At 38.5% G+C, this 12603-nt stretch overlaps 1 protein-coding gene across 1 annotated transcript in view; it reads left to right on the top strand.

The window, feature by feature from the left end:
* Positions 1-1248: 1248 nt before the first annotated feature.
* Positions 1249-12603, top strand: part of LOC134855527 (uncharacterized) — a 29510-nt gene continuing 18155 nt past the window's right edge. The window contains exons 1-2 of the mRNA XM_063872069.1: positions 1249-1453; positions 1671-1913. Coding sequence (XP_063728139.1) covers positions 1741-1913 — 173 coding nt within the window. The 5' untranslated portion in view covers positions 1249-1453; positions 1671-1740. The remainder of the gene's footprint in view (positions 1454-1670; positions 1914-12603) is intronic.

Here is a 12603-nt window from a genome sequence, read left to right as displayed (position 1 = left end):
ATCACGTAGAAGTTCCTGAATTTAACACCGTTTTGAAACAACGAGTTGATTTTTTTCTAATAGAACACGCCAGCATTTTTATGAAAGGCAAGTGCCAGCGTTTGAGTAGAATTCGTATAACTAATATAAAAATGCCTCAATTCAGTTTTGAACGAATCAGTGCGGATAATTTGCCGCGCATAAATGTTTCGCGCAGTGAATTTATCAAAGTATTATTGAGCAGCGATGCCATCCGCATTTTAGTCTAGCGCAAGAATGCTCGCTTAGCAATCCAAAGGTTTCCGGATCAATACCCATACGCTGTCAACTTTGTATAATCGGTCTGAAAAAAAAACACTTTATTCATATATATTCCCTATATTCTGAATGAAAACAGAGCAAAAATTAGCAATTTCAGACAATTTCAAAAGTCATTCAAAGACAACCAGTTGATATGCAATTAGCATATAACGCTTCGACCAAAATGATTCAAGTGAAGAAAATCAAAATCAACGAAAAAAAAAGAAATGAAAAATTGAAAACAAATTTAAATTGAACTTTTTGATTATTTTTAATTCACTTTTTTAAGTTAAGGCCGTTTGAATCAGTTGAGAAACTGCAAGAATCTCAGGTCCTAAATTCTGATATATTTTTAAAGGCCCAGGAAATTAAATTGGTGTTCTGTTTCTCAATAAATTGTTTGTCTTTTGGATGGAAAATCGAATCTTAACTGAAAACACATTTGACGACTGTAAGCATTTTTGTGGCGTTCAAATTTAGGCAAAAATACCACCCTGAGCCTTTGTTTCCTCCCACTTTTTTCGACTTTCCCACGCATTTGTTGCATTTTGGAAGAAAAAGCTTTTCAAAATCTCGCTTGCACTAACAAAACTTTTATTAATTGAACACTGAAAATCAATTGGTTGAAATTTTTTTCGAATCAGCTTCGAAAATTTTTTTCAGAAAAAACCGTGCTCCATTCCGATCAATCGGCTCGTGCTTTTTTGTCGTTTTCAGTTGAAAGTCGTGGGTGTGGTGTTTGTAAATTGGTCATTTCCAATTGATCCGTCTATGCTCCGACGTTAGATCGCGTATCGAAAATTTGTAGCTATGTTTCTGTTGGCTATCTATTATCATGATTCTGTCTTGCTGTGTTGCCTTTCGGATCTTAGATAACTTTCAGGTTGTTTTATGGTGCCTGCCTTAGATTGCAGCGTTTTTTACCGAAGAAATGTTTAATTTAATTTAATTTGTAATTTTTTCAGGTGTTCATGTACATAGACTGACTAAAGTAGCGGACCATATATGGGACCAAATTATCCAATTCAGTGCCTTTTTATGTTCTATCCTCACAAATTAGGAACTTTGTTTCCAATCTACTGTAGAACTTTATGCTTGTAGTACCTGCTTGTTTTATACCATCTTTCGTCTTTTTTTACCGAGCGAGACAACATTTGTATACGTATTAACAGATGTAACAACAAACAGAAAAAGAATTTGGTCGAAAATTGTAATTGTTATCAAAAAATTCAGTACTAATACTAAAATGACTATTTTTTGCAAGGAAATTTCCTGATTCAATATTGAACTGCAAGAAGATGAAATGCTTAAAACAAAACTTTTTCCAGCTTCTTGTTTTTCTTATCATTATGCTAAATATATATTTTGTTTGTACATCTGCTAATTGATAGCGACTGTGTTCACACAGCATAATTCGTTCAACAATTCACACAAAGCATAATTTGTGTTGTAATACACGGGATGCGAGTTAAGTGTAATTTCGACCCAGAGTCGGTCGACTTGGCGGAAATTCTGCAGTATGGATGCAAACCCCCCGATGCATCTGACATGTTCAAAGAGGGGGTGTTTAAAAAAAGTGGAGCACATAAGGGGGAGGGGAAGTCTTCCAGAAGTGACCAGATGCGATGTTTTAGGTAAGTAAAAAAGTGGTACAATCAAGGAATATCTTTAACAATCCCCCCCAAAAAAAACCTTGCAAAAAAGGGGAGATTCGTTACTAAGTACAAATGTTACTTACGCTTAATCCTTTAAATTTTTTTTTGAGGTGGAAATTCGGTACTTGGTATGGGGGGGGGGGGAGGGGGGGGAGGGGAGTGGAAACGTTAAAGAGATCCCAGTCAATGATGTCGCTTTTGAAAACAGATCAAGTTATCTTAATTTTTATTCCAATTTAAATCTATTTAAAATCTGACAACTTCAAAGATGTTCGCTCTCGCATAAGTATCTTCTAAAATAACTAATATTGTCAATTGTTGCTCGCAATAATGTTTCAGCATCAAATAGCCTTTCGGGTCGCGGAAGAGCTCAGCTGAATTATTTTCCGATCACACATTTTGAAACAGTCTCTTCCAGCAAAATGGCTAAAAAGGACTAACTTTCTCTTCTTTGCCAGTTTTTGGCTTAAAGGCTTCAATGCTTGATTCAAGTTGTTTTTCTTTTTAAAACGCCATATCATTTATTGTCAAATTTACTTTTCCTGGCGTACCAACATTGTAATGACCTTGAACTCTTTTTGTTAATTGGAGGTCTAGTTCATACAATCTTTATAGGCAGTATAGATCATACACTAGACGATCTGGCATTGAGTGTTCCACGACAAGCTCATCGTCTACATATCATGGAAATTGATCGAGTCTTATCGTCCAGGTTGTTTTAAAAAACCGGCTGAGTCATTGCCTCAGAATCAAGTCTACATGGAGACTAGAGATGTTAATTTTCATTGGATCTAGTTTTTTTAAATTTTGAACTAGATTATTAACTTATTAGGTGAACTCAAGAAAGAAAATGTTCTTTTTTATCAATAAATCTAATTTAAAAATCTTACAATACTAGATAATCTTAAAATCCACCTATACTAAGCATGGTTATTATCTAAAGACGGTTTGAAGTCGGGCAGTCAGTGTCTGCTGAACTTTGTTGACGGCCCCCAAACATTTTGATTTTCTGGTAGTTTTTTTCTTTTGAGAATCTAGCTCTAATTATGGCAGTTTGAATACTGCGTTTGGTAATCAAGTTAGATAGAATTTGCGAACTAACTTATCCAAAGGGTTTCATAAACCAGAAACAAAGTAATGGATAGGCTCACTTATTGGTCGGTATTCGTCCATGCTAAGACTGTTTTCAATTTTTTGAATGGGTTGTTTCATTTTGATATAAGAAATTATCTGGGTGCTGCTTTTTTATGAATTATTCAGTTAAACAACTCAGCGATCAATGAAGCAAAAAACTGAAGCAAATCTGAAGTGAGGCCATTAGATCCAGGCGCTCTATTTTTATTTGTTTTATTTATAGGTTGCTTCGTTTCCCCTTCACTTACTGGCGAACCATCGCACATTTTGGTTTTTTTTTCAAATCTTTTTGAATTGTACAGATTGAAAACATTCAAAAATTTACTCTAGGTGCGTAAGTAATCTACCTTGAAGTTTTCTCAGATAAATATTGGATTAATGTTTTTGTTAAAAATGTCATCAGTATGAGTGGAAATATCGCCTGATTAATCTTGAAATTAAGCACGCCTAAGTAGCCGTAATTGAGGTTCAAGTAATTTTCACGAATAGACCTAAGTTTCGTCCTCAAAGCTTCCTTCCGAGAGAGAAGAGAGTCAGTCAACCTCACTACAGGCCAACTTTGGATGTCTGGTTGTCTCTGAAATGGTTGGTTCATTAGCAATATGCGCACTAATTCACTAATTCGGGTCGTTATTTTGGATCGATTGTCTGTGATCTCTAATGCATTCCAACCAATCAAGAATTGTTGAAAGGGTTTGGTATCGTCCCTGTTAGAGACAACTTTCCTCGAAAAGCCCCTGCTGCGTTTTTACCCGCTCTGGAGGTTTTTATGGCTTCTAACCGCGCCATATTTCAATATCCAGCATGCATTAAATCTCGAAAGTATGAAAAACGTGCATGTTTTGCCTTATGATATCTATTATCCGTGTATAATGTTGTCAAGGACGCTATTTTGTCATTTTTGAAAGCTATGAATATCTTCTAGACGGTATTGGGGTTGCAATTTTTAGTCAAATTGGGTGAGGTCGATTTTATTTCAGACCATAAAAAGGTTAAAACATCGAAGTGTCCTGAAAATGTTTCAAACAAAGTTGTTTCTTTTTTTTTCACCAGACACTACGAAGTAGGTCAAGATTAAATAATTCAGTAGTTCAATCTGTTGACTTATGCCACATCAGCTACCGTCTTGTTGATTTTTGGTGCCTTCTCTTGTGTACAGCATTATATTCGTGGCACATGCACATTTATTGGAAAGTCGAGTCACTTTAAAGGCTGGTTGGTGAGAGCGTTGAAATACCACTGTCTTCAATCTGGTTCAGCGCTCTCGTTCGTGTAGCTCACTGACAACGAAGCCTTCCTATTGAAAAAGAGCCCCTGTACCCATCTCTCGCCCTAACGCGCAATAGTGTGACGCTGAGGATTGCTGTTTCAGGAAGCTGTCTAGCCTAGACGACTGCCTGGTAATCACAGACCTGTAAACTGGTTCGTTCTCAGCATAGCAATTTTTAGGAAGCCAGTTGGGAGTACTGTTTTCTCAATAAGCTCCGGTCCTTCTATTTTCTTATGAGATAGGTCGTTCTCTACTTCTATTGGAGCAACAACAATTAGAGAGTTGAAGCTGCTGTAAAAGGTTTTCGTATCTAGATCCGCTCTGGATCTTGAGAATGAAAAGGACAACTTGTCGTTGGTATGACGTTAAGAGGCCGCTTTGAATGTGTCATTGTTCTTTAAAAGATTCTTCGTGCACGGTTGTTTGATGGTAATGTTATTTTTGTCTGAAGTTAAGCAATCCCCTCAGCGATAATTCCAGAGAATGCTGTTTTTGAGCCATATTCATGTAGTTATTCAAATCGAATGTTGAAGCGATTCTAACTCGCAAATATTTTTTAAAAAAATCGGATAGAGTAACGAGTTTCTGTAATCAACAAAATTTTTCCAGAAGAAATTGATTGTAATATGGCATGTATCAACTTATATGCTACTTAACGTGATTGCGCAGCTAGCTTACTGCAGTTGATCAATCAAGGCATCCGCTGCACGTTGGTGTTGATCAGAAAAAAAAGACTCAATAAATATCATTAAGTTGCTTCAGTTTTCAAAATTTTGTTGGAAATGCATGTTTTATAATGTGAGGTTGAGGTTTTTTTTATATGGTATAGCAGCAGAAGTTTACCCATTCCGGAGGGTGAGTGTTTTTAAAGTTTTTTACTTAGACAGGTACTCGTCAGGTTATAAAAGCAAATGGACTAACTCAAATAACTACGACTGTACCATTTTGAATGCACCGCTTCTATTCTTATCAGCGAAGTTAAAGAACATTGAACCTGATTAGTACCAGGTGTTGTAGGCTTTTGTTTTTAGCGAAAGTATGACTCGAACTCTTATAGGCTAAGATTTTTTGCTTTTGAGAGTTTGTTGATCTTACAAAGCAAAGCATGACATTGTTTAATCAAAAAGATCATACTTTTCTTGGAGCCTGATTCGACATGTTGTTTTTTTATTTGTTGCTTGGAGGGTGTGAGCGTCTCCACATCGGGGCTGTTGTGAGATTTTGCTGACCTTTGGTGGACGAATGCCCCACTCCTTTTGAGGCTGCTGCGTGCTTTCATAACGTGCTTATCTATCCGGATTTTACAGCTTGCAATCATTTCAGTGGTGTTGAATAAAGCCATATTAGCTGTTATCTCGATGACTTCAAATGGTTTTCTGACCTGATTGGGCACCTATCGTCGTCAAGTTTTATGCTAGACTTTTCTCGGCACCACAGAAACTGCAGTAGTTATTAGCTTCTTGTTATCATGGAGGCTCTTTTTTCATAACCGTGAAAGCTTCCGAGGTCGTAATTATGCCCGGATATCCCGGCTTGCATGACGAAAATTTCAGCACTTGACTGTTAGGAGGTCGCCTTGAAGTTAGCGTCGCACTTGAAGTGATCCACAGTGAATGGAGATATATTGTGATCTTCAGAAAAGAAGTGTTTTTGTATGAGGTCTGGCAATGCCATCAGAGAAAATTTCAAAGAACAAAGCAGACTGACTAGCAGCCATCACTGAGAATTAGGTCGGAGATTCTTCTATTAAATTTCAAGAAAAAATTCTGGTATAGTGAACGAGTATCACAATGTATCACAACAATAAGACTAAAAGCAGATAACACGATCCCGGCTTATTTTTTTATCGTATGCTATTTGCATGTGTGTGCGGCTCACCGTAGCCAATCACTCAAGATATCCTGTGCATGCTCCGTGTCTTTTGATGAGACAATTTGGCCATAAAAACTATTGTGCCGAAAATTCCAATAAATGTCAATTTTCAAAACTTTTTTGAAATTCATAACTTACTGTGAATGTGCGGCTATCATGGGATAGAGGGTCATCCAAGACTTCATGCACATGCTCCGTGGGTTTTTACCAGCCGATTTGGTTTGGAAACTCAATGGGCCAGAATATTCTAAAAACTTCCATTTTCAAAATTTTGATCGAAATTCATAAATTATGAAGTCAAAGTCGTTATTTGTGATTTTTTTGTTGAAAACTTAGTCAAGACAAGATTGAGATTTTGATTCCCAGTCAAATTGGGTAAGATGCTTTCTTTTCCGGACCTTGAGAAGGCCAAAACATCCGATTCTCCCAAAATTGTTGCGATTTAGATTGTATCTTTGAATTCACTGGTCATTAAGCTGTAAGTCGAGATTGCATAATTCAGTGCTTGATCGGTTGTTAAAATTAGCCCCAAAAAAATCAATATAACTCTCCGTTGCCCGGCTAGATTTATTTCAATGGCTAGAAACGACCGATTAGTCCTGGCTCAGGGAATTGGTATATGCAGAGCAATAAATGCTGCAGGATTCTGATTCTTTCACAACTAAAGCCATTTGGCTTTAGGTAAAGGTTGAATTTTCCAGTTTGTGGGAAATTATAAAATCAAACCTATTCAGTTATTAAAGCTGCATCGCGGGATTTAATTTTCCAATCTACAGCTGGGCAGAATTGCCTTTTTCTTCGAGCTTAAAAGGTATAATTTTGTTTCGTGTAACGCTATAACGTAGGAATCGGTTAGTTTCCCCCGTATTTTGGTTTTTTGAGATCAACCATGATGCCTTGGGATTTGTGCTTATTTCCTAGCCCTCTACAATTCAGTGTTTTTAAGCACGTCTTGACTAGTTTACAACTTTGTAGGGGATAATTTAGCTTGCATATTTATCCGTATAGTTAGTACAGCTAAAGTTAGCAGTTTAATGATGTTAGTCGAGGTTGCATAATTTGGGAAGTGATCGGGTCTTATTATCATCACCACCAAAATTGGCTCATTTCTCCGTTGCCCAGCCAGTCTACCAACCAGGCCAGCGAGGACTGAAAAGTCATTGCTGAGGGGATTGATATCTAAAGAGCAGCAAATGCTGCCTGATTCTGATATTATCAGAACTTAAGACGTGAGGCTTTGGTAAAAAAGCTGAATTTTCTATTAATTGTGAAATAACAAAATCAAATTTCCTGTGAAATTTTGTGTGCGAGGTTGGATTGAATAATCTATATTATAGCTTATCAAAATGGTCTTATCATTCTATCTTAGTACATATATAAGTACATATAAGTCATGAACTATTTTCCCCCCGTGTTTTGGCTTGTTCAAGTCACGCCGGATGCAAGTAAGTTTGAGGTTGTTCCTATAACCTCTAGTGCTTACTTAATACATGCAGGTCATTATATTTTAAGCTTCCTAAGTAGTTCGCATTGGAAATTATTATTTTCCGTTTAGCCGTAATTGTGATGTTTTTCAAGGATAAATCTACCAGTAAGTCATATGCTTTTTTAATCACAGACAACAGACTAAACAAGTCTCCGCCGCTGTCCAGCCAAGCAAATAGCTAGACTAAAAAAGTCTGAGAAGACCTTGCTGAGGAGATTAATATATATCTAGCTTCAAACGCAGCAGGATTTCAAATGTTTAAAGGTCAAATTAACTTCATTCATTTTGATACAACCACTGAAATTTCCAACCAATGAGGAATCAATTAGCCTTTGTTGTGAATTATGCGCACCGCATTTCTGGATTACGAATTTCAGACATCTCGGAGTGAAAAAGAATATTTTTTTTAGAACTTGGAGCGCCAAGAATTGTAAGTATTTGACGTACAGCGTAGTTTATAGGTAAATTTTCCCTATTTATTGGCTTTTTATGGGAACAAGGATGCCTAGAGGTTTGAGATAATCTCCGAAACCTCTGTTGTTCAGAAAATTAAAGCACAAATTCGTGTTAGTTCTGAAGGTCACATTTTAGGAGTGTTTCATACCTGTTGTTCTGCTTTTTGTAGTTTGGAGGGAGTTTGTTTTTCTGCTTTCGAGCTGCTGTGGCTTAGCTGATTTCTAGCCACTGATGGCCCCACTCTTTTTGAGGCGACTGCGCGCCTTCATGATGTGCCAGCCCTCCCCATTCATCCGGCTTTTAGGTTCCTTTCTTTGTTGCTTTTGAAGACATCAGCTGCCGTCTCAGTCGCCTCTGGTGTGTCACCGTGTCCTATGTAAGGCTTTTCAGCTGTCTTAGACAGAGTGCAGCAGTGAATCGCTGGCACATGCGCGTTGAATGGCAAGTCGAGCGATTTTAATGGCCGTGTTGATTGCTTGAAGGACCACTGTCTATGATCGGTTTTAGCGTTCTCATTCGGGATGCTGATTGAAACTAAGGCCTTATCGTTTAAGACGCTTCCCTGGTCGCATCTATCTAGACGACGCGTGATTTCGCCCTCCACATGGACTGTTGGAGGAAGCTGCTGTGCCTCAAGGACTGCCTCATCATCACAAAGACCAGGCACTTGGTTCAAGCGTAGGATCGCTTTCTTCGGGGTTTCAGTTGGATCGTGCCTCGAAAAATGGTCGCCAGTTGGAAATATAGTTTTCTCAAGGACCTCCAGTCTACCTGTTTTCATCACAACTAAAGCGTACTCTACTTCTATTGGAGCGACAACTATTAGAGAATGGAGGCGATTTTCTTTCAAAACTGTGAAAGCTTTCGAGATTGTAATCTTGTCTCAATGTTCCGGCTTAATTGTCATTAAGATGTCCCCAATAGACCGTTTGGAGGACGCAATAATTGTCATCTCCAGAAAAGATGCGATTTTTGTTCTAGGTTGCGCAATGCTTTCAGCGAGAACTTCCGAGATTGTAACAGACTGACTAGTAGCCATAATCGAGAAGATATCTAGTACGAAGAGCAATGAAATGAAATAATCTTTTAAATCTCAAAAAAAATCTGGTATAGTAACCAGCCAATTTATCCCATTTAAGCTTTCAAATAACTTATTAATGTTTCCGATTAAAAATACAAAAATGGAAAGCAATAAGTTAGAGATATTAAGTTAAAGTTAGTGGGGAATATATACAACATCAATTATAACATATTTCACCATGAAAGTAATCATTTTATGGAATGAAACCAATCTTTGAGACTTAATGTCTGGGTTTTAAAGTCCAGACATCTTGTAGAGCGAGAGAGACTGTTTTTTTAGAATTTAGGACGTCTAGCTTTTTAAGTTTTAGTCCTAAAATGTAGTGATTATACGACTTTTTCCCCATTTTCTGGCTTTCTTATTGGGACAAGGATGCCTAGAGGTTTCAGCTTCCCAGTGAAACTTCTCTTATTTAGAAAATTAGAGCACGACACAATGTAAAGTTTTTTATGTTAGAGGTTTTAGGACTGTTTGATTACTGTTGGTCTCTTTTTTTTGCAGTTTTGACGGAGTCTTCTTCTCCGCGTCTGGGCTGTTGTACGGTCTCTGTGACTTCTAGCGACTGAACGCCCCACTCCCTCTGAGGTTACTGCGCGCCATCATCACGTGCCAGTCCTTCACATCCATTCGGCTCTCAGAGGTCGGAGTCCCATCAGCAGATTTGTTTGTGGCCACATCAGCTGCCGTCTCTATGACCTTTGGTGGTTTATGTCTCCTGATTCGGCACCAGGAGTCATAATGTCCTATATAAGGCTTCTTCTCTTCCTTGCATAGACTGCGGAAACGAATTGATGGAACATGAGCGTTAAAGGGTAAATCGAGCTTAAAGGGTAAATTGAATGGCCGAGTGTTGACATCGTTGAATGACCACTGCCTCAGGTCGGGTACCTGGTTCATGCGTAGCATGACAGTCTTTGGAATTCCTGTTGTGTCGTATCGCCAGAAGTGGTCACCAGTTCGAAAAGTGGTTTTCTCAACGAGCTGCAGTCCTTCTGTCTTCATTGTAGTCAGGTCGTCCTGCGCCTCTATTGGAGCGATAACGATTAAAGAGTGTAGTCTTTTTTCTTTCACAGCAGAGAAAGCATTGGAGATAGTAATCTTATCTCGATGATCTGGTTTTAAAGAGGACGAGATGTCAACAATAGACTGTTTTGAGGCTGCTTCAAAGGCAGCATTCGATTTGAAATGATCCTTCGTTAAGAAAGGAAAGGTAAGGTAGTCATTTTTAGGAAGGATGTAACTTAAGTATGAGGTTTTGCAATACCCTCTGCAAGAACTTCCGAGAAAGTATCCGACTGACTAGCAGCCATGTCCAAAATAGATTAAGTGAGAAGAGCAATGAAACGGTATCTACAGTTAAATCTCAAAAAAGAAAAGGAAAGGTAAATCTGATATTATAACGACCAAATGTTTCACAACAACTAGGCTGAAAGTAAATGACTGTATCCTGGCCTTTATTCGATCGTATGCCACTTACAGTGATTGTGCGGCTATCATGCCATAGATGGTCATCCAAGACACCCTGTACACGCTCCGTAGGTTTTGACCAGCCAATTTGGTCATAAAATACCTTGGGCCAAAAAAAGTCAATTTTCATTTTTTTAAGACCATCAGTGCATAAGAAATGACACCAATCACGAAGTCTGGTCCTAAATTGTCGTTTTACCCTGTTATTGGTAGTTTAAGAGACTTTTAGGACAGCGCCTGAATTGTTCCCTCAAGTTTCGATTTCTTTTTGTGGTCTCTTACTACGTTATATTAAGAAAAAGATGCATGTAATGCGTTATGGTCGCTTTAATGTGTGTATAACGTAGTCAAAGTCGATATTTTGTCAATTTTGTTCCTAAAAGTGTATTCAGAGGAGATTGGGATTTTGAGTTTAGTTCAAAGTAGGTAGGATACATTCTATTCCGGACCTTGAAAAGTTCAAAACATCCAAAATCTCAAAATTGCTCCAGTGCCTCAAAGACTTTGGCGTCATCACAAGACCAATCACTTGGTTTAAGTGTAGCATCGCTTTCTTCGGATTTCCATTTGGATTTTGCCTCCAATAGTGGTCGCCAGTTGGAAATATAGTTTTCTCAAGGACCTCCAGTCCATCTGTTTTCATCACAGCTAAGTCGTCCTCTACTTCTGTTGAAGCGCAAACGATTAGAGAATGGAGGCGATTTTCTTTCAAAACTGTGAAAGCTTTCGAGATGTGAAAGTCAATTATAACATATTTCATCATGAAAGTAATCATTTTATGGAATGAAACAAATCTTTAAGACTGCATGTCTGGGTGTTAAAATCCAGACATCTTGTAGAGAGAGATTGTTTTTTTTTTAGAAGTTAGGACGTCTAGCTTTTTAAGTTTTAGACCTAAAATGTAGTGATTATACTACTTTTTCCCATGTTCTGGCTTTCTTATTGGGACAAGGATGCCTAGAGGTATCAGCTTCCCAGTGAAACTTCTCTTTTTTAGAAAATTAAAGCACGACATTATGTTAAGTTTATATGTTAGAGGGCTTAGGACTGTTTGATACCTGTTGGTCTCTTTTTTTTTGCAGTTTTGATGGATTCTCCTTCTCCGCGTCTGGGCTGTTGTGCGGTCTCTTTGACTTCTGGCGGCTGAATGCCTCACTCCTTCTGAGGCTACTGCGCGCCTTCATCACGTGCCATTCCTTCACATCCATTCGGCTCTCAGAGGTCGGAGTCCCATCAGCAGATTTGTTTGTGGCCACATCAGCTGCCGTCTGTATGACCTTTTGTGGTTTATGTCTCCTGATTCGGCACCAGGAGTCATCATGTCCTATGTAAGGCTTCTTCTCTTCATTGCATAGACTGCGGAAACGAATTGATGGAACATGAGCGTTAAAGGGTAAATTAAAGGGTAATTTGAATGGCCGAGTGTTGACATCGTTGAATGACCACTGCCTCAGGTCGGTTTCGGCGCTCTCGTTGGGGATTCTGATGGTGACTGAAGCTTTACCATTGAAAAAGCTCCCCTGACGATAACTTCTCCCTCCACATGAACTGTTGCTGCAGGGCTTCGAGGACTGCCTCTTCGTCGCAAAGCCCGGGTACCTGGTTCATGCGTAGCATGACAGTCTTTGGAATTCCTGTTGTGTCAAATCGCCAGAACTGGTCACCAGTTGGAAAAATGGTTTTCTCAAGGAGCTGCAGTCCTTCTGTCTTCATTGTAGTCAGGTCGTCCTGCGCCTCTATTGGAGCGATAACGATCAAAGAGTGTAGTCTTTTTTCTTTCACAGCAGAGAAAGCATTGGAGATAGTAATCTTATCTCGATGATCTGGTTTTAAAGAGGACGAGATGTCAACAATAGACTGTTTTGAGGCTGCTTCAAAGGTAGCATTAGATTTGAAATGATCA

This window comes from Symsagittifera roscoffensis, chromosome 10 (assembly GCF_963678635.1).
Source record: "Symsagittifera roscoffensis chromosome 10, txSymRosc1.1, whole genome shotgun sequence".
Lineage (NCBI taxonomy): Eukaryota > Metazoa > Xenacoelomorpha > Acoela > Convolutidae > Symsagittifera > Symsagittifera roscoffensis.
This window is presented reverse-complemented; position numbering and strand designations above follow the sequence as displayed.